The 22,145-nt window shown below is 45.8% G+C and overlaps 1 protein-coding gene and 1 pseudogene across 1 annotated transcript in view; both read left to right on the forward strand.

The window, feature by feature from the left end:
• The first annotated feature begins 5,043 nt into the window (after window positions 1–5,043).
• Ywhaq (tyrosine 3-monooxygenase/tryptophan 5-monooxygenase activation protein theta) overlaps window positions 5,044–22,145 on the forward strand; it is a 30,796-nt gene continuing 13,694 nt past the window's right edge. Inside the window, exon 1 of the mRNA XM_076559220.1 lies at window positions 5,044–5,337. Coding sequence (XP_076415335.1) covers window positions 5,044–5,337 — 294 coding nt within the window. The remainder of the gene's footprint in view (window positions 5,338–22,145) is intronic.
• LOC102907823 (ragulator complex protein LAMTOR4 pseudogene) lies at window positions 5,420–18,807 on the forward strand (annotated as a pseudogene).

The raw sequence follows: 22,145 nt of genomic DNA on the forward strand, positions 1-22,145 counted from the left end.
GATATATACTTAGCCACCCACCAGCCTCAAATAACTAAGCATTGTTCTCAAGACAGTGGTGGCTTATCCCCCACTGCAAGCGTTCAGAGTTCCAGCTGTTGCAGAAAAGTCAGACAGACCTGGTTCTGACTCCTAACTCTAAGGCCTACCAATTGGGTAGGTGATTTAAAGGGTCTGAGCCTCCGAGGAACCAACCAGACTGCGGGGTGTTCAGAGGGCGCAGGAGAGGTGAGATAGGAAAACAAAAACAAACAGCCGGGCCATGGTGGTGCACGCCTTTAATCCCAGCACTCGGGAGGCAGAGGCAGGGGGATCTCTGTGAGTTCAAGGCCAGCCTGGGGTATGGAGTGAGTTCCAGGACAGGCGCAAAGCTACACAGGGAAACCCTGTCTCGAAAAACCAAAAAAAAAAAAAAAAAAAAAAAAAGAAAGAAAGAAAAGAAAAAGAAAAAAGCCCCTGGACTTCAGGGAGTGGTCTGGTAAGGGAGAGGGGAGACGGGCACCTAAAGCTGTGGAAAGATGCCTATATAGTCTGCTGAGTGGAAAGGGTTACTGAAAGTGTTAGTCAGGGCTTTCCAATGAAATTATATAGAATATATGTTTTAGTTGCTTCTCTCAGGCTGTGGCAAAACCCTTGACTGAAGGAACTTAGGATGGGTTTATTTCAGCTCTCCACTGGAGGGGATAATGGCAAGAGGTTCAGGCGGATGGCCGTGTTATATCGGTCGGTTGGTCGTCGGGAAATTGAGAGGCAGAAACGCAAGTGTTCAGCTCGATTTCTCTCTGTGCAGACCAGGACCTTAGCCTGTGAAATGGTGCCACCCACATTTAGGACAGGTCTTTCTACCTCAGTTAACCTAATCTAGATAACCACTTACAGACATGCCTGGATGCTTGTCTCCCTTACGGTTCTAGATCTTGTCAAGCTGACAAAAAGGTATTAAACATCACAGTCTATTTTTTTTTTTTCGAGACAGGGTTTCTCTGTGTAGCTTTGCGCCTTTCCTGGAACTCACTCTGTAGACCAGGCTGGCCTTGAACTCACAGAGATCCGCCTGCCTCTGCCTCCTGAGTGTTGGGATTAAAGGCGTGCGCCACCACCGCCCGGCATAAATATCACAGTCTAAAAACAGGAGAGATCCTAAGTCACTGGTTTATTGTGCAGGCTGGACCAACAAGCTCAGCCACAGAGATGTTCTAGTTCCAGTCCAAAGGTCTCCAAGGGGCCTCTCTTGCCGATGACCCCCAAATGGAGGCTGCTGGAGGACTCCCTCTTGCTCGAAGGAGGCCAGTGTTTTGCTCTATCCAGGCTTTCAGTTGAGAGGATGAGACCCACCTACTATAGTGAGGGTAATCTGTTTACTCAAGGTCCACTAATTTAAATGTCAATCTCAGCACTCAGGAGGCAGAAGCAGGTGAGTTCCAGGCCTCCTTGGTCTACAGAACAGAGTGAGTTCAAGGACAGCTAAAGCTACACAGAGAAACCCTGTCTCGGAAAACAAAACAACAAAATAAAATAAAATGTCAGTTTCATTTTAAAAAGCACCTTTATGGAAACACCCAGATCACATTTGATACTACAAGTAGCCTTCCAGCAGTCCATGCCTGTGCTAATTATTACAAGAGATAAGCATTCATTAACATTTCACGAATGGTTCCAAGGTTCCCGGATGTGGGAGGATGCCCTCCCAAGCCCCAAGCAGAGGGAAAAAGGAAACAACAAAACTAAAACTGGATACTTGCGAGACATCCCATATTTTCTTATGGGAGAGCTCACTTAACTCTCTGAGTTACGAACTCTTTTTACAGTTCATAGGTATAGGAACGGAGGTCCAAAGAGGACCAAGATGCCCAAGGTCACATCAGAAATATCAGGGCTGAGATTTAGGGTCGTCTGGCTTCAAGATGAATGAATGTGTCTTGTTCTGTCCCAGTAACAACTTCTTAGCTGGCCATTCAGGAAAAAGAAGGTAACTGCTCAGTATTCTCTGCTGTCTCTTCCCTAGAATCCTTCCCAGCACGCTAGTGTGATACTGAATACATGGATGCTACTCCAACAGAACAGAGAAACTAGTCAGAACCTTCTTAGAGCCCCTACCAGAGCCCGAGAGGACCAGGGTGAAGTAGCCTCAGCAAGGATTCAGGGATGAACTTTGACACCTATACTGCATAAGTGCATATGTGTGTGTGTGTGTGTGTGTGTGTATACACACACACATATATACATATATATCATATATATATGCTTTGCTGCTGAATAGCTGGGTGATCAGTGCCTCATTTTCCTTTTCTTTGAATTAGAGATGGTGCTTCCAACTGTATTTGTTTTCTAGTGGCATTAGTATACTGGATGAGTTCATCCTTGCAGGACTTAAATCATGTGTGACACTTGTTACTACTCAGTAAATGTCAGCTTTTCTGTGTCCTGGGACTTCATGTGTCCAGATGGTTCCTTCAGACACAGAGGCAGACTTCTCTGGAGACGCTCGTGTATTACAGTTTCACGTGTCAATGTTTCTGATTTCACCTGGTCATCATTATATGAGCAGGTGTGCCAATCAGTTACCTGGATGAAAGCCGGGATTTTAGGGGGTAGGGTACAGAAGAAAAGCAAAAACGTGTCCAGTGCCTCTCAGAGAGATGCCAGAGCCTCCTGACTTATTGATAAATAATATAGTCCAGGTATCTCTCCAAAGTGCAACTCTGACAATTTCCCTTCAGCTATCTCCCCCCAACCCCCATCCACGGGTGTCTCCTACACCCAGGGCTTGCAGGTTCTAATTTAGGGAAGCCTGAAAGTCGCAGCCTGAGTCGAAGGCATTTTATCTGACCTTCCACATGTAAATTCTTTCCTTGGGGATTTCTATGTGTCCAGCTCCACCCAACCCACAGGGCCATAAACGCTTGTGTGTCTGCAGCCTGGCCTCGGGGATTCCAGAAATAACATCGGGCTCCGCTAGAGCGCTGGAGCATAGTAAGGCATTTCTGTACTAAGACAGAGTCACTTTCCAACCAGGCCTCTCCCCTCAAAGCACAAAGCAACCTTTACAAGTTGGCTGGGGAGGGGCGGCTGGGAGGGGATCCGAATTTCTGGGAAGTTTGTCCTCTTCCCCGATCGGTCTGCTCTGTCAGGCCTTCCTCTCTGGAGTCTCCTGAGACGCTGGCTTCCACGTAGCATTTGAATCTGCTTTGCCTGTGGCGGTCCCTGAAGTTCTTTGAACCCTGGAGGAACAACGGGAACTGGGATCTATCTTGGCTGCCTGAGCCCAGGTGGCCATTTCCTTCTCTAGTCCGGCAGGACAACCACCCCACTTGGAGTCGGGGTGGTGGTGGTGGTGGGTGAAGGGCCGGGGGAGAAAGGAGCGATTTAAAAGGAAAAGAAAATGCTAGTCGTGACCCTGAATACATAGCATACGGGCAAGTGTTCTCATTTCAGAAGGGTGTTTATCATGAGGACAAAATCGGAAGTCAACACAAGGAGAGAATTTGGGCTTTACAAGGATTTTCGAAAAAAAATCGGGAGAAAAAAACCACCACACCCAAAACCACGTACACACGCTTTACACACACACACACGCACACACACACACACACACACACACACACACACACACACACACACAAATGTGTGTATTTAGACATTAACCTGGAAAAGTAGGAACGAAATGTTAAAAAAAACCAACAAGCTTCGGAAAGCAGGTAGTCCTGTGTTTCTCCAAATCGCGCTTAATGTCATTTCCCATTTTGAAGAAAAGCACAGCCGGAGCTGCCACGAGGACCTGTCAGGATCTCCTGGATCTACCTTTCCGCAAGGGAATTCCAGGCTTGAGGGTGCCTGCGTGAAAAACTTGAATTAAGCCACTTTCTCAGGGAACGAATTCTTTTTTTAACGGGGGGATGGGGGGGATGGGATGATTTCTAATTTGCAGCCGGAACAGGAAAAGTCATAAAGGTTGCTTGCGTTTTAGCGTCTTGCAGGGGTCCAAACCTTTGTCAAGAATAGGAAGGTGGCAGGCAAGGAAGGCGCTTGTGCAACAAAACGGCCAGTTATGTCACCCCGCGAAGTCCAGCCGCAAGCCGCTGCAGCCGGCGGGCTGCAACACCCCATCTGCAGTGGCCGCTGCAGCAGGGACACGCGGCCGCAGCCGCGGAGGTCGAGCGCACCTCCGGGTCCCGTGCCGCGCCCAGGAGTGCCGGGCTGGCGGGGAGGATGAGGGGAGTCGGGTAAAAGCATCGCCATGGCAACAGTGACGTCCATCCACCCTGGATCTAATTGGAGGAAACCCCGTGGCCGGAGCCGCAGCCTGCGGGCCAACCGAACCTACCCGGGCCGACCCACCCTCCGAGCCTCCGCTTCGCTTCCCGCCCCGCCCCCTGCGCCCCCTTCCGCGCGCTCGCCCCTCATTGGCCGGCGCGGGGGCCGGGAGGCGGGACTCCCCGGGGAGGCGCGGGCCGCGATTGGCCGGCGGCGCGCTCGTCGGCGCCGCGCTAGGCTGAGACGGGAGGGTCCTCGGCTAAAGCCCAAGGCAGATCAAAGTGGTGGGACTCGCGTCGCGGCCGCGGAGACTAGAAGGTGAGTCCGGGCGCCGCCGCCGTCGGGGCGGCCGCTCTGCCGCCGGGGGGAATCGGGGATCCGGGTCCGGGGTGGTGGTGGCGGGGCGCGGTCGTCGGGGGCTGCTGGGCCACCGCGCGCCTAGGGGACGGGGCTGGGACGGGAAGGTGCGGCGCCAACGGCCGCTTCCATCTTGGGCCGGGCGGAGCCCGCGCTCCGGCCTCGGGGAGGCGCGGCGGGGCGGGCGAGCGGGGCGGGCGGGTCGGGCGGGCCGGAGGGCGCGCGCGGAAGGCGGCGGCCCCTGGGGAGGCCCGAGGCGGCGGCCTCGTGCGCCGAGACAAAGCGGGGCGTCCGGCCGCATTGTCTGACGTGCTCTGCCCTCGCTCCCTTTTTTTTTTTTGTCCTCGCCGGCGCCGCCCCGCCCCGCCCAGCCCCTGGCGGCGGCTCTCAGGAGGACTCCGGATCCGGCTCGGCGCTCGCCCTCGCTTCGCCATGGAGAAGACCGAGCTGATCCAGAAGGCCAAGCTGGCCGAGCAGGCCGAGCGCTACGACGACATGGCCACCTGCATGAAAGCCGTGACGGAGCAGGGCGCCGAGCTGTCCAACGAGGAGCGCAACCTGCTGTCGGTGGCCTACAAGAACGTGGTCGGGGGCCGCCGGTCCGCCTGGAGGGTCATCTCGAGCATCGAGCAGAAGACCGACACCTCCGACAAGAAGTTGCAGCTGATCAAGGACTACCGGGAGAAAGTGGAGTCGGAGCTGAGGTCCATCTGCACCACGGTCCTGGTGAGTCGGGAGTCGGTGCGTCGGCCGCGGTTGGTGGGGGGGGGCGGCGGGAGCCCGGGACCCTTTTGTGTGGTTGCGCTCGATGGCGAGCAGCCGGTGGGGCGGAGAGAGTGTGTGTGGGGTGAGCCCCTGGCTCCCTTCTTCACACCTTGTTTCAGGGCTCTCCCCAAGGGTTGAGTCAATCTCTTCCCAGGCTCTGGGTTACAGAAACTTGGGACCATCCGCGTGGGCTTGCACAAAACCGGAAAAGATCGATGTAGCCTTGTGTGCCGGGAGATGGGTCGTGAGGAACGGGCGATCAGTCACTTTGGGGGCTTCGTGGCGTACAGGGAAGGCACGGGGACTTTTAACATAGTGATTTTAGTATGTGAGTGTCGTGTCTCCCCCCCCCCCTCCTCCATTTAGGGATGGGAAACTAAATATAGCTTCATTTTTCAGGTGTGAGCCTTTCCCTGCTAAAGGTGTGTGTGTGTGTGTGTGTGTGTGTGTGTGTGTGTGTGTGTGTGTGTGTGTGTGTGTGTGTAGGGGGGAGTTCACTGAATGAAAAGGATACAGACAGATCTAAAGAATACAGTGTCCTGGGCAATTTCATTATTTAGTAGCGTTTCTTTTCCCTTTGTTGCTTCACTTCAGCCCGGGTGTTGAAATGAAATCGCTTGTGGTGTGAATGGGCAAGGAAAGCTTTCCAGGTTTTGAACCATCCAGTCGTAGCATGGGCGGTAACTGTTGTGATTCACCCTTATTAGAGGGAGCGTTTTTTTGTTTTTTTTTTTTAAAGCTGGGGTCGTTGCACAGATCGTTCAGTCAATAAAGCAAGTTTCTAAAATTTAAATAGTCGCACATCATGGAGTGTCAAATATTTTAATGCTGCAAAGAGTTATTTATGTGAAATGTGTCTCGATGAGATGCAGTAATGACCGCTGGGCAGTATCGGCTGGGTCTTTATAAGAGCTGACACGCTGGGTCAGTACTGTGTCTAGGTGCCCTTTGAAAGGCAAGATGCTAGGTTGGTGGTTTTTCTTAAGAGAAGAAAAAGAATTACTCTTCCCTCCCAGCCTTTCTTTCTTCACATCAAACCAATGGAACCTAGAACTTCTATTTGCTGTTATGTAAACCTAAACCTGTTTTTCTAAAACATCATCTGAACACAATCATGATAGATACAGATGTTGGGGCAGTTCATAGTAAAGTACAGACAGCTCTGTTGCTTTGTAAAGACCAGTGAGATTTTGTGGTATTAACATATGTGTGCTCCCAAGTCCCTGCTTGACACACAGGATGCAACTCTTTGCTCTGAGGGTTTTGTATTTGAGAGGGCTGCTGACTGGGATAATAATGTCAGATTTGAATAGCACATATTGATGGCTGTTGTTACCCTTTGTGGGTTATTTACCCATGCAGTTCAGAATCGCCAGGGTTTTTTTTTGGGTTCTCTAGCAGTTTAAAAAGAACCAAAAGAATATTTACTCCACCTTGCAGCTCTTACAATTCTATTTTAAGATTGTGTGTGTGTTCATTCGTGTTCTGCTTGCATGTATGCGTGTGTATTATCCATGAGGATGTCCAGAGGCCAGAGGAAGGGGTCGGGTCGTATCTGGAACCGAATGAAGGTAGTTGGTAACCACTGCTTGGATGGCAGGAACTCAGCTGGCATCCTCTTGATGAACAGCAAGCGCTGCTAACCACTGGACCATTCTCCAGCCCCAGAAACTGGGTTTTATGGTAGCGTGAATGTGGAAGTTTTTCTTTCTTGGATGATGTGGTTTGAGAGAGTGACCAGACACTTATCAAAGACCTCTCATGCACATCCTTTTAATAAGAGATAATTCTTGAAATTAGGACAGTACTTTATCTTGCACAGAGAAGTAGAAGAGGGAGGGTGGGCTAATATGAGACACCAGTGCACAAATTAAATTAATAGAGCGTCTTCAGCCTAATTCTGCCATGATGACCAACCTTGAAAAGAGTACCTGGGAGAGCATGTCTCCAGGTTGACAAATGTACTTACTGGAAGGCTTGCTGTGTAGTGAAGCACTAAGCAATTCTGGGAAGGACAAAACTGAGAACCACTGATTTTTTTTTTTTTAATCCTGCAATAATTTATAAATAGGGAAGTATAAATTATATAAGGTGGTTTCTATAAGGTGTTTATGAGCAAAATGTATGTGGTTAGAAGGAAGCAGAATCGCAGAGGTAGTAGTTTGAGGGTGAACGTTGAGGGAGCAGTGTTGGAAGCGGGCTGCCATTCTTCTAGGCCAACGGGAGAATTTGGGATAGGGCTTAAGGGAGCTTTCTGTGAGACTGGAGGGTGGTCTGTTGGTAGGAACCATGATTGGTAAGGGATATCAAAAGGGGAAGCTAGATTGAAATTTTGGGTTTTCTTTTTGTGGTGCTGGGGATTGATTGAACTTACGGCCTTCCAAATGTTAGGCAAGTGTTCTCCCCCATGAGGGATAGCTCCAACCACCTGTAGATGTTTGTAATAGTGGGGCCACATCTGGAATTCATCATGGTTTGAGTGAACTGCTAGTTTATAACCTGAACACATAGAAAGGAAGTGATAAACTAGTCAACAAGAATCTGATGATTGACAGATGAGTAATTCATTTTTGGGAGCTGGAACCCAGGGTAAGAGCTGTACCACTGAACTATAGTCATAGCCTTAAACATTTTTTATTTTGTAATTAGTAATTAACTAAGGTGTCTATGAAGAAGAGGAAAAGAGTGAAACCTAGTTTCTCAACATGAACACTGTGTGTGTGTGTGTTGGGAGACTAGGAAGGAGAAATTGATACGGAAGAAGGTGAGACTCATTTGGTGTAAGAGTCAGCCAGGGTTTTGATCCAAAATAGCAATTGACTCCCTTTCAGAGTAGATTGGAGGCGAATAATTTTAACTATTCAGAATGTAGATGAACAGCCTTGGGTAGTCATTGTTCTGAAGGTTCCTAAACTGTGGCATCATTCCAAGTGAAAAGATTAAAATCCAAATACTGTGAAGAGAAGAGGACCAAGATAGTTAAAACCAGACTCTTCATGGTAACTTTAAAGTCACAGGTTTTGCCAGGTTATTTGTTGGTGTAATTCACGCAGAGAGTTGGTGTAATTGGGGGCGATCCATGGTTGAGTTTGGTTCTTGCCCTTGTACCTCTCCTTTAACTCCCATTCCTGGGAGTTTGAAAGGAGAGTGGCCCCCATAGTCTCCTGTATTGGAATGCTTAGTCCCCAGTTGCTGGAACTATTTGGGAAGGATTAGGAGGTGTGGCTTTGTTAAGAGGAGGTGTGTCACTGGGGCTGTCAGTCCCAGTTAGCTCTTTCTGGATCAAGATAGAATTCTCAGGTACTTGTTTCCAGCCGCATGCCTGCCTGCTATGTGCTCTCTCTACCATGATCGTGGACTCTAACCCTCTGAAACTGTCAGCCTCCAATAAATACTTTGTTTTCTAAGTTGTCTTGGTCATAGTGTCTTATTACAGTAGTACTTAAGTACCTAAAGACAACTTCTAAAATAATTTTCAGATTGAAGCACGTGCCATCAAAGATAATGAAATGGTGGAAATCTAGTGACTAGTGTGATGGCTTTGTGAAGAAGTGGAGCAAAAGTCATTAGCCATCTGAAAGTTGGTGAGAGCAAAGTTTAAGTGGAAAGTCAAGCGGTGCTTAATTAGCAGGTATAAAACTTTTGGGGCAGTTCAGAACTTGATGTGAAGTAAGATAAGAGTCAATTTAAGAATTCAGATGGATTCATAAAGTCCCTCTGGGAGTTGGAACAAAATCTATCATTTACAAACTTGAACGAAGAGCAAGCTGTTTGAAGAATGTACAGGCTAGCCTCTGCCTCTAGCTCTGGAGTACCCTCTCTTTTAGACTTTGAGTAGATGAGTATGTGTAATGCATGGGGCAGTTTCAAAACCTACTGTAGGTGCTATGACCTTTTGTTTCTGATTTTTTTGAGACAGGGTTTCTCTGTGTGACTTTGGAGCCTTTCCTGGAACTCACAGAGATCCACCTGCCCCTGCCTCCGAAATGCTGGGATTAAAGGCGTGTGCCACCACCGCCCAGCTTGCTATGATCTTTTTAAAAATAAGAATCAGCTCGGCTTGGTGGCCCATTCCTGTAATCCCAGCACTTGGAAAGTGGAGATAGAGGATCAGAGTTCAGGATCAAACCCTCAACTATATTGTGAGTTTGAGGCCTGCCTAGGTTCTTTGACACATACTGTCTCAAAAAGGAAAAGAAAAACAAGAGCCAGAGGCAAGTGTGGTGATAATGTACCTGTAGTCTGAGCCATTTGGGAGGTTGGAGCGGTTTTGAGAGTTTAAAGCCAGTTTGAGGAGCAGCAAGAGCCAGCCTTAAAAAAAGAAAGAAATATGTGCAGGGTGTGGTGGCACACACCTTTAGTTCCAGCACTCTTGAGTCCGAGGCTAGCCTGATCTACAGAGTAAGTTCCAGAACAGCCAGGACTACACAGAGAAACCCTGTTCTTAAAAAAAAAAGAAAGAAAAAAATCATGGACATTGAGTGGAGAAGTGTATACCTTTAACCCCTGGTATTCGGGAGGCAGGAGGATCTCCATCAAAAGCTACCCTGCTAATCTGTACTGTGTAGCTAACCCTCTCCTGTTTGACATAAAATAGACATACAGCTTTGGAAAGCTGTGATTTTGTAACAGCTGTATATCCTTATTTCAGTGGTAATCTTAGATTTAGTTATGTTCTAAATTAACCTAATGAAAATATAGCTCATGCTGGTCATTATTTTGGCCTAAGATATATATTATTCTTGATCAGTGGTAATCATAGATCTTAATCTTAACGCAATTTTCTGTGTACAATAGGAAAATTATGGGATCTGGAGTGGGCAGGCAGCTTTGTTTGTTTTTGAGACAGTTTCCCTGTGTAGCTCTTGCTGTCCTGGAAGTCATTCTGTAGACCAGGCTGACCTCTTATTCAGAGATCTGTCTTCTGAGTGCTGGGATTAAAGGTAAGCACAACCATTGCCAGGCATTGGAATTGACAACTTTTAAGCCACTGCTCCTTCATTGCCTTGTTTGGTGAGCTGACAGAGCAGTGTTTGTTCATCTGTAAGCTGAGGTTTGTAGGTGAAATAGCTGCATTGGTGGACTTTTGGGGGGTGGGGTAGAGTGGGGAGATAGTGTAGCAGAAATTGGTCTTGAACTCCTGCTGGTCCTGCACTACCTCAGGTGTATGCTGTACTTCCCAGCAAATCCCCCCCCCCCCAAATATGGTCCAATTTAAGTATATTGTGTGTATGTCTGTATCTGTCTATCTTTGTGTCTTCTAAATGCTGAGGATTGGACCTAGGGTCTCTTGAAGGCTAGGCAAGTGCTCTCACTCTGTACTCCTCATATTTTGTATACTTAACTTATAAGTTGTTAGTATTTCTACTTCAGAATTGAGAAAACTGAAGCATAAGGAAGTTAGCAACTTGGTCAAGATCACAAGTGAGTAAAGGGTGGACCGAAGATTTGCACCCAAGCTGTGGCCTCCACATGAAACAGTAGTTCCTAAACACATGGTAGCCGTTTGTAGACTGCAGTCTGACTTTCTGTGTTGGGGAATTTGGGCATTTTACTATATATAGAGTTAACATATAGAACTTTGGAGGGAGAAGGCAGATCTTTAGACAAAATGACTTAAACTTATATTACCCAAGAGGGCTTCTTTTATATACAGGATATGACAAAATTTTAGTCTTGACTTTTGGTATTTTGTCCTTGAGTTATGTAAATTACTTGATGCCAAGCATTTTGTAGGTTTTGTTTTTACTGAAGAGTGAGTGGAGAGGACTGGGTATATCACGGTACTTGCTTGCTTAGAACCCTGGGTTCTACCTCAGCAGTGGGAAAAGAAAGAAAAATGGAATGGAATATTGTTAGTGTTAAGTTATATCAGTATTTCTCAACCAGGGTTTTTTGTCTTCTCCATGCTCTGAGAACTTTTGGCAACATCTGGAGACATTATTTGGTTGTCAAAACCTGGAAGTGAGAGGAATGAGTGTGCTACCCCTCAACCCCTGCCTGTGTGTGTGTGTGTGTGTGTGTGTGCGCGCGCGCGCGCGCGCGCTTACCATCTTGTGGATAGACGATAAGTATAACAAAATACACAATACTGTTGGCTATTGCGCTAAGAAACTTACTTTAGGTTCTTTCAAAAGCCATTTTATGATCGCAGCCCTGAGATCTGCGTTTTAGCAAACTTGTCCCAGAGGAAGAAACTCGTGGCTCCAGTCTCATTAGGGAGACAGTGAAAAGCGTGCTTGCTGCAGGTGCCCTTACCACCTTCTTCTCAAACGCTGTTGGTAGTTGGGGTGTGTGGTCCTTGGTGTTCCATAACTTCACAAATGTTCCGTTAATGTTTAGGTTTTAAACAGTTTTTCTCTATTATGAACAACATGGGAGAATGTGTCTTTTGTGTGCTTTATGCTAGGATTTGCTTGTAAAGTTCTAGAAATGAAGTGTCTAAATCATCCCTTTGAACAGACATGAGTTTATATTGTTAGCACAGGCTGAGAATGGTCATTTTCTCTTAGCACAGAGAAGTGTTTTGCTTTATGATTTAATGAAATCACTTTATTCTAATTAATTCAAATACACACAGCTAGTTTAAGGAAGCCACTCAGACTTGCCCAGTCCAAACTATACATCTCGGTAAACAGTCAGAATGGCCGTTCTGAGGCAATGGAGCTCTATCGATTGGTAGAGAGTATCAGAGTGCCACAGACTGGGGTGAAAAGATGCCGCTAGAGAGCAGAGAAGTATAATCACTGCGTTCTGATAAATAAACATTTTAAAACCATAATAAGAAATAATATGGTTGACCCATCAATAAGCCAATCTGAGGGTGAGCCTGCATCATTGCATCTTGTGCTATCTCCAGGTTAATGGCAATACTTACCTTTTCAAGTATAGTCATGTATGGGCAAGGTTTCTTTTTGGTGTTTTTTTTTTTTTTTTTGAGGCAGAGTTTCTCTGTGTAGCCCTGGCTGTCCTAGAACTCACTCTATAGACCAGACTGGCCCTAAACTCCTGTCTCTGCATCCTGAGTGCCGAAATTAAAAAGGTGTGCCACCACAGCCTAGCTGAGGTATGTGGAATATTCCTTTACACCATGTGAATATATGTCACTGTGGTTGGTTTAAGGAAGAAGCTGACTGGCCAGGATAAGATTAGGCAGGAGAACCAGACTAAGGACGCTGGGAAGGAGGGCGGAGTGAGAGGAGTTGCTAGCCAGACATGGAGAGGTAACGCCACGGGGCAGGATATAGATTAATATAAATGGGTTAATTTAAGTTGTAACAGTTATCTAGTAACAAGCCTAAGCTATGGGCCGAGCATTTATAATAAGTAGTCTCTGAGTGGTTATTTGGGAAGCAGCTGGCAGAACAGAGCTGATCACGTGGTCCCAACAAAAAACTACCTACAGGGTAAGTGTTTTAAAGTAAGGTTTCCTCAGGTTAGCCCTTTATATATATATATGACAGCTAATGTGCTTATTATATCTGGCCTCTTATACTTTCAGTCCTTTAATTGATATAATGGATTGAGAATGTTCATCAACTTGCTGTTTTATTTCTTAAAGAATCTGAATAGTGTGGCATCAGAGCTACATGGTATTAAAAGAGCTTTTATATTTATTTTGAGAAAGGGTTTTCATATAGAGAGCTGGCCTCAAACTTGCTGTGTAGCTGAGAATGAACTTAAACTTCTGATCTTACCTCCCAAGTGTTGGGGTTCCAGGCACAGGCATGTACCAGCAGAAGGTGCTGGGATGAACCTAGGACTTAATGCACATAAGGCAAGCATTCTCCTGACTGAGCATTCCTAGCCCTGAGCTAGCCTGTGTGCACTTCACTGGGCATATGGGCGGCACAGTTCCTCTTGGTTTGTTCTTTGTTACTGTGTTTTGTGGTGCTCGCTGGTCAAGTGCTCTGCCACTGAGCTACATTCTGCCACTGCTCCCCTTTTTAGAAGGGTAGCGAGTGGTGTGGATCAACCTTTTTAAAAAGGCTGTCCTTTAACTTATAACCCTTTGCCTTCATCTCTGGAGTGCTGGGATTACAGACACCCAGTCATACCCAGTTTTATTTGGTGCTGGGAATCAAACCCAGGGTTTTATGTATACTAGACAGTTATCCTATCACATCCTCAGCCTCCCACACACCTTTCTATTGTGGAGCAATTGGAAACATTTAGGAGAAGAAAACCAAGAATTCTGCCAAAACCAAAAAGCTAATGTGCTTTTTCATTGTATTATTTCAGTTCATTATTTCATACACTTTAATACAGCTCAATCTAAGTGGTATTTACCGTTTTATCTTTAAATATTCAATATGTAAACAACATTTTCAAGAAATAGTTTAACCTATAGACTAGAATAAGAGTGGCAGTGGATGAACTATAAATTTTCTTCCCCTCTCCCCCCACATGGTTTCTCTGTATAGCTTTGCGCCTTTCCTGGAACTCACTTAGTAGCCCAGGCTGGCCTCGAACTTATAGAGCTCCGCCTGGCTCTGCCTCCCGAGTGCTGGGATTAAAGGCGTCCCACCCCCACCCACCCCAGCATAAAATTTCTTCTCTTTACATCTTGTAAATGATGCTTCCCTATTAAACAGCAGTATGTATGCTAGTCATGGAATACTGCTTGCAATAAGAAGGAATAGACTGAAAAATTGTCAAGTGAAAAATTTCATGAAGAAATATGGCATATAATTCTATTTAAATCCTAAAACAGTGAAACTGATGGAAACGGCAGCAGAGACTGGCTGGGGTAGACAAGGAAGGGGCAGGAAGGGACTTTGTCCGGGTTCCGGGAGTGTGGCCTGTGCAGGTTGGAGTCAGCAGTGCTCAGCAGCTGCTGTGCTTTGCCGGTGGTCCCTGAGAGAGCTGACAGACAGGGCTGTCAGGAGTACCTGTCACATAGCCACATGGGTATGGATGGCCCCAGGTGACATCACAGTGCACATTGTACCCCACCCCCCACAGTGCTGTAATTCTGTGTAGGACAACAGTGACAAACTAAAGGAAAGTACGTTGGTGTCCTCGCTAGTACAAGTCATTTCCTGCCTTCTAGATTGTAGCAGAACTTGACCTATATTTAGTAATCTAACCAAGCGATTTTGACCTGTTTGCTGTTGAGCTTCCTTTGTATTAAGTATCAGAGTATCTGTCCAGTTTGATTATTTATGGCTAAACCAAGATCTTCCCCATCCTAGAAAAACTCTTACATGCTTAAATTCATGTATCCTTTCCCGTGAAATTCTGTGGCTGAAGGGGACAGTATGGGCACTGGCGTTCTTTGTTTTCTGTCACAAACCAGAAATGTTGACAAATACAGAGGATGTTTTCCCTGTATTCTTTGAAGCCCTTGAGAGACTGTGTAACATTTTACATGGCAGTTACAGCTACTAGGTACTCAACTGCCAGCATGAGAATACAGCAGAAGTCCGACAGGACTGTGTTCTGATAATATCTAGAATTGGTGTCCTGCTCTGAAGAGACAAGGATTTCTTTCCTGAGCACATGGCAGTTTATTGCCTCCTGTCAGAGACCACACCCTGTTAGGGATCTTGAGCACTGCTGTAGTCAGACAAGTTGCAAATTCAAGCCGAGGCTGGTGAAGGCTTTTACACCAGAGCATCTTTGGGGGTGTGTTTCTGTCTTGTCTGTTCCTCTTTTGTACTTTCCTCTCTGATTGATTTTTTATGTGGCGGGAGTACACCACGTTCATAAAAGGACTGTCCTAGTCTCTATGAGACATCACTCTGCCAAACCAGATCCTGATACCAAGCCCAGTCCAGCTTTGCTGTGTTAGTGGAGGCTGGAGATTTGAAATTGAGAGATCTTTGAGTAAGGGACAGTTTTCTATTTTTATGTGCTGCTGCTTTTTCCCCTCAGTCTGTCTCTCTTGGATTTTAGCTCTTTTGACCATAAAAAGTAGCCAAGTGAGCCGGGCGGTGGTGGTGCACACCTTTAATCCCAGCACTCGGGAGTCAGGATCTCTGAGTTCGAGGCCAGCCTGGTCTACAGAACGAGATCCAGGAAAGACACCAAAACTGCACAGAGAAACCCTGTCTCGAAAAACAAAAAAACAAAAAAAAAACCAAAACAAAACAAAAAACCCAAAAAACCAAGTGACTGCATGGGCTCCTGGTTGATTGTTGTTCTCGCTGTAGCTGGGGAGGTGCGTGCTCTGTTGGATCTGAGTAGTATATTAAGTCTGACGTGTGAAGGCAGCCCTCATTTAGCAACTAGTCCAGCTGCTGTTAGGTGTCAAGGTCTTCTGTTGCTACTAGAATCAAATCTCAGAAGTTTAGGTGTTCCAGCTGTACAAATACTGGTGTTAATTCCCGTTTCCCAGAGAGGCATTGATGAATGCTTTAAATCTTTTTGAATTTTAGTAAACACAATAGGAACTAAGGAGGCTCAATAACACTTTTAAAAGTATTGATCCTTTCCACCTTGGGATAAGGCTTTGCTGGAGATGCACGCGTTCACATTAGTGGGAAGTCAAAGGTGGTGTGATGAGCCTGGATGCCAGGGAGGCAGAGTGGGTAGTTGGTAGAAATAAGTAATGTAGTTATAGACATGGGTTTGGAAATAGATTTATTTCTGCTTGGGGCCTATTAAGTCAAGTAGGAAGTGGTCAGGGTCCTCACCTGGGTGCTCGTGCTCTGCAGACGGTAGATTCCCCGAGGTGGGGATGGGGGGTGCCTGCCAATCGATGAAATTGGAGGGTCAGTTCCTGCGGGTGGTGTTGCCTGTGGCCGTACAAGCTCAGACATACCCGGGAGGGGACACCTTTCTCATGACTAAGAAAGCTCTTGGACTCATGTCCGTGGAGTGGCTCACAAACGCTGCTTGTGCCGGTGCTGACATGGCAGTGTGTTTTCAGTGAGGAGGCATAAACTCGACGGACCCGGTCAGTCACAACAAGGAAGCTGTTCAGGAGCTGGCCTTAGAACAAAGGGAACTGGGTGGCTCTGAAATGTTTTTAAGGCCATCATCTCCACAGCTGGGAGGATTTGTTTTGTACATTGATTATGATTCGCTCTGGACCATCGGGTCTTTTTTCTTTAGTCTCTTTCCTCTTTCCACTATTCCCACTGTTCTGAAAGACTTATCTATATTGTTAATCTCTTTATGTGCTCAGATTGTATTTAAGTCTTAGGTCTTTTTTTGTTTTTATTTGTTTTTTGAGACAGGGTTTCTCTGTGTAATGGCCATGGCTGTCCTGGAACTCACTCTGTAGACCAGGCTGGCCTCGAACTTACAGAGATCCCCCTGCCTCTGCCTCCTGAGTTCTGGGATTAAAGGCGTGCGCCACCACCGCCTGGCAAGTCTTAGGTTCTTAAGAATTTACCATACATATACACATATATGCGCATTTTACATGCATATATAAAATCTAGACAAAATTACATCTTTTTCAGTTACTGATTTATAGCTAAGAGAGGAAATAGGTGTCACCAGGATGTACTTAATGATTCCTTGTCTGAGGGTTTCTAAGTGCAGTCTTCACTTGCTGGGGAAAATTACTTCTGGGGCTTCAGTGACTATCTAGAAGGCAGGGAGATAAAACCAAAGGAAGCAGTAGAACGACAGCAGGCTGGCTGAGTCAGCTGTGTGCTCGCTGTCAGAGAACATAGGAGAACATTGGTAGGTTAGATCTGGAAGGCGGGATTTTAGAACAGGAGTTGTAGCTCAGTGGGTAAGTACTTGTCTCGTGTACGGCTGGCAGCCTAGCATTTGGTCCCTAGCATCATGTAAACTGGCTGTGGTGGCTTAGACTGGAGTACAGAAGTTCAAGGTCATTCCTGGCTACATAGTCAGTTTGAGGCCAGTTGTATGATCTTGTCACAAAACAGTAGAATTAGAGTTGAAATTCCCAGTGTCTGACCTACACCTCCATCATTAGGAGGCAGTCAAGTCAGCCTTTTGGATAGGTGTGTCCATGCATTGAAGGGTAAATACCAAGTAGTATTCTATTAACTCATTTAATCTTTACAAACATTTGTCAAGTAGATTGTCAGTAACTTTTGTAGATAAAGAGACCAAAGTACAGAACTGTAGAAGTAATTAGGGGAGGAATGGGCTTGTGAACCGTTAACATGGGCACTAATCAGTCAGGATCATGAGTATCCCAAGTGAACATCTGTATTTTGGTGCATTAGTCAGGGTTCTCTAGAAGAACAGAACCAATGGAATAATCTTATATATTCAAGGAGATTTATTCCACTGGCTTACTGGATGTGGTTGGTCTGGGTACTCCAGCAATGGCTGTCTCATACTACGAAGGTCAAGAATCTAATAGCTTTTAGTCCATGAGGCTGGATGCCTCAGCAGTCCTGGGCTGCTGCTGGGGTCCTGGAGGATTCCCGGAGAGCTGGTTTGGAAGTTTTTCTTTTTTTATTCTAAAATGTTTGTCTCCCCAACTTCCAAGTTTCCTTTTCTTGAGAGTTTGTTGGGAGGGTCTGGTACTGGAGTCCAGCTGCCGTAGACCTGTGATGCAAACGTGGCCTGCCCTCTATCAGCAGGTTACTCTTGAGTGTGGAGCCTCAAGAGGGGCTTAAGACTGAACTCTTCCAGTCAGTTGGGAAATAGATGTCACGGCTGCGTTGTTCTCCCGTCCCTTTCTTTTCTAATTTCAGTGGATGTGCTGCTGAAGCAAGTGTCCTGTGGTGGTTTGAGTGAGCATGGAGCCTGTGGGCTCATATGTTTGAATGCTCAGTCCCTAGTTGGTGTTACTGTTTGGGAAGGATCAGGATTAGCTATTCCTTGTTGGAAGAGGGGTGTCACCATAGGTGGGTTTTGCAAAGCCCGTTCCATTCCCAGTCACACACACATATACACACCCCACGCCTTGTGCTCGTGGACCAGATAGAAGCTCTCAGTTATTCTCAGCTGCCTGCTGCCGTGCACCCTGCCGTGATGGTCATGGGCTCGCCTCTGAAACTATAAGCAAGCCTTTTCATAAGATGCGTGGCCATGGTGTCTCAGCACAGAATTAGAAAAGTAAGGCTGCCGTGACTTCTGCACTGACCCAGGGCTGGAGCAAATCCTAGACCAGTTTAGCTACCTGGTGCTGAGCGAAGGTCCGGTGCTGGTGGCATCTGGGGACCTTGAGAATAATGAGCAGGCAGCCAGGGCCATCTCAGAGCTGGTCAGCACAGCCTGTGGCTTCCGGCTGCACCGTGGCACGAACATCCCTTTCAAGTGCCTGTCTGTGGTCTTTGGTGAACATGAGCGCTGGTGACTGTCAACACAGAGGGTGTTTGGGAGAAGAGGCAGAAGTGAGGTCGCGCGCCTGTTGATGTCTGAGCAGCAGAAGGCACTGACTGGAGGAGTGGCCTGCCTCTTGGGCCTGTGCTGGGACACTGTCCACCTTTCTTTGCTGCTGCTAGAACTGGTCTTGTGCTCCCCGCCTCCTCACCCCCCCCCATCCAAGGCACTAAGGGAAACTATGACAAGGGGATCCCTCCTTTCCTCTCTTCTACATAATAAACACTGTCCAACACTAAACAAAAAAAGAATAAAGGCATACTCCTTCCTTAACTTATTTGTTCTTTCCTCCTGGCTTCATTTCTTTCCAAATTTTAAAAGTTATTTTATAGCTGTGCGGTGGTGGTGCACGCCTTTAATTCCAGCACTTGGGAGGCAGAGACAGGTGGATCTCTGTGAGTTCGAGGCCAGCCTGGTCTACAAAGCGAGTTCTAGGAAAGGCGCAAAGCTACACAGAGAAACCCTGTCTCAGAAAACCAAAAAAAAAAAAAAAAAGAAAGAAAGAAAAAAATTATTTTATATCAGGAAAATAACAAAAACTTATGCAAAGTAAAGGAATAATGCGTATCCATTACCAACTTCAACAGTTTAAGAATTCTGTGGTTTGTATTTATGTGTGCGTGTGTTTTTTTGTTTGTTTTGTTTTTTTTTTCAAGATAGGGTTTCTCTGTGTAGCTTTGAGGCCTGTCCTAGAGCTTGCTCTGGAGAACAGGCTGGCCTCGAACTCACAGATCCTCCTGGCTGTCTTGGAACTTGCTTTGTAGACAAGGCTGGCTTGAACTCACAGAAATCCTCCTGCCTCTGCCTCCCAAATAAGCTCTCTCAGAGGGATCACAGCATGTAGGATAGTGTATGAAAGGTGCTGCCATGTGGAAGAGAAACACAAAAGTGGATTCTGAATGCTTTGAATCCCTGGAGAAACATGACAGAAGCTAGTAATTGATTGAAGACCTAGATGGCTAAGGAATTACAGGGGGAACTTCTGATGTTCACTTCTGTATTTTATGTCCATTATTCAGCAGGAATCAGAATAAGGGGAAAAGACGTGTTAGATTTAGATTGGACCTGCCATTGTGAGATGATTTTTTTTTTAAATTTCTTCTGAGGAGGCAGAAAACAGAAAGGGGTGACTATCATTTTCCCTTACAAGTTCCAGAAAAGTACTGTACCTTTCCAGTGTCATACCTTATGTGAAACTGGTCTCTATTAACTCCATTTTAGCACGTTGCCAAGGCATAGCTGATACTTATTTGACAAACAGATGTGTGCATGTACTGAATTTTGTAACGGGAAAAATACAAGGAAAACATTTGTATTTAGAAGTCTTCTGAATTAATACTTTAGAATTAACATACATCATAGACATTTTTAAGAAGTATTTTGTAGAAAAGATTAAACTATTAGAACTTGATCCTGCTTGACTCTAGGATCAGATATTGCCTCAGTATTCATTCCACAGAAATGCTTAGATAGAATTTATGATATTTTAATAACCAAAAAATTACATAGTATGCAGCTGTTAGTTAAAAATGGAGAGGGGTGTACGTGCTTCATAACTTGACTGGAGAGGTCATTCATGACACTTGAACACGTTGGTAGTTACATTCTTTGTAATTCTTAGGGCTACACAACTGGTTACACTGTTTATGGTTTAGATATATGAAAGGTCAGATAGTGAAATTCGTGTTGTTTTATCTGTGTAGATGTATATTACTTACCAATTTCATTTTAAGATAGTTAGAGAGCCTTAATATTAGCTGGGGGGGTAGGTAGTGTTTGAAAGAACTGACAGGAAAAGGAAGGAGGCAGCAGAGATACTTTAAAGTGAAAGCTCTGAAAGTATCTGCCGAAGTTGTGTCCATTATTTTGGGCGTGGATGAGGTTAGTGTATACAGTTGGTGGTTACAGTTAACATCTGTGTGATTGGGGGGGGGGAAGCTGCTCTGGGGGCTGGAGAGATAGATGACTCAGCGCTTGAACAATTACTTTTCCTGAGATGTGGAGTTGGCTTCCCAGCACCCACGCCAGGAGGCTCACAACCAACTGGGATGCCTGCTTGAGGGGTTCTGACGCCCTCTTCTGGCCTCTGAAGATGATAGTACACGTGACACATGCATCATTAATAAAAATATTTTTAATGGCTCAAGTAGCAGATGCTGTCAAATGTAATTCTTGGTGTGTATGAAGTTTTATTGCCTTTGTATAAATGTGGATTAATGAAGAAAGTTTTTTCTTTTAAGTTTTAAAAGATTTTAAAAATTTTATGTTTTGCCTGTGCATGTGTGTTTGTGTGTGTGTGTGTGTTTGGTGCGGTGCTCATGTAGGTCAAATGAGGGCATTGGATTCCCTGGAGCTGGAGTTCCAGATAGTTTGCTGGAACCATATGGGTGCTAGGAATCAAACCTGGGTTTTCTGCAAGAGCAATAAGTACTCTTAGCCACTGAGTCATCTCTCCAACCCCTATGATGGAGCAAGTTTTAAATATTGAAACAATCCTTGGGAGCTGAGGTGCCCTGGAAACTGCTAATGGCTAACGAACTTCATCAATAGTCCCTAGCACCAACAAAGACAGAATGCTTCGAATGTTGATGCCTCATCTACAGGACATTGTGTATTAGCCGGATACTTCAAAGAGTGCAAAGAACTGACCTTAGTAATTCATACTGTAATAGCAAGCTTAAACTGGTACGTCAGACCTGGGCACAGCTCCTCCTTTTTTTTTTTTTTTGAGCACTACTGCTGAATTGGTACTTTATGGGGGTTTGGGATTTAGTGTGGGCTCAGTGAAAAAAATGTCAGCCTTGGGGGATGTGAGGTAGTAAGGATTTGATGAAATGTTTGGTTGAAGTTGAGTTCTGACTGGTGTGTGCTGGGTGATGTCATCTAGCTCAGAAGGTTTGCTTCTATTTCCATGAAAAATTAAAAATTTTTTTTTTTTTAATTACTCTTTGAGATGGTTTCATTTAGCCCAGATTGGCTTTGAGCTTGCTGTCTACCAGAGGCTGGGCTTCAGTGATTGATCTTTCTGCCTTGCACGAGCTGGGTTATAGGTGTGCACTGCCCTACCTGGCCTCCTTATTTCGTCCTTTTTGTTTGTTTTATATGGTGTGTGTGTGTGTGGTGTATTGGGGATGGGAAGAGGTGCCCTCAGAGGCCAGAAGAGGGCATTGGATCCCCTGGAGCTGGAGTTACAGGCAGTTGTGTGAGCCCCTTAATGTGGGTGCTAGGATCCAAATTTGGGCCCTCTGGGAGAGTAGTCAGTGCTCTTAACTTCTGAGCCATCTCTCCAGTTTAATAACCTATTTCCTTTTTTTTTTTTTTTTTTAAGATTTATTATGTATGTATACAGTGCTCTGCCTGCATGTGTCCCTGCAGGCCAGAAGAGGGCACCAGATCTCATTACAGATGGTTGTGAGCCACCATGTGGTTGCTGGGATTTGAACTCAGGACCTGTGGAAGGACAGCCAGTGAGTGCTCTTAACCTCAGAGCCATTTCTCCAGCCCAGTTA

This window comes from Peromyscus maniculatus, chromosome 22 (assembly GCF_049852395.1).
Source record: "Peromyscus maniculatus bairdii isolate BWxNUB_F1_BW_parent chromosome 22, HU_Pman_BW_mat_3.1, whole genome shotgun sequence".
NCBI lineage: Eukaryota > Metazoa > Chordata > Mammalia > Rodentia > Cricetidae > Peromyscus > Peromyscus maniculatus.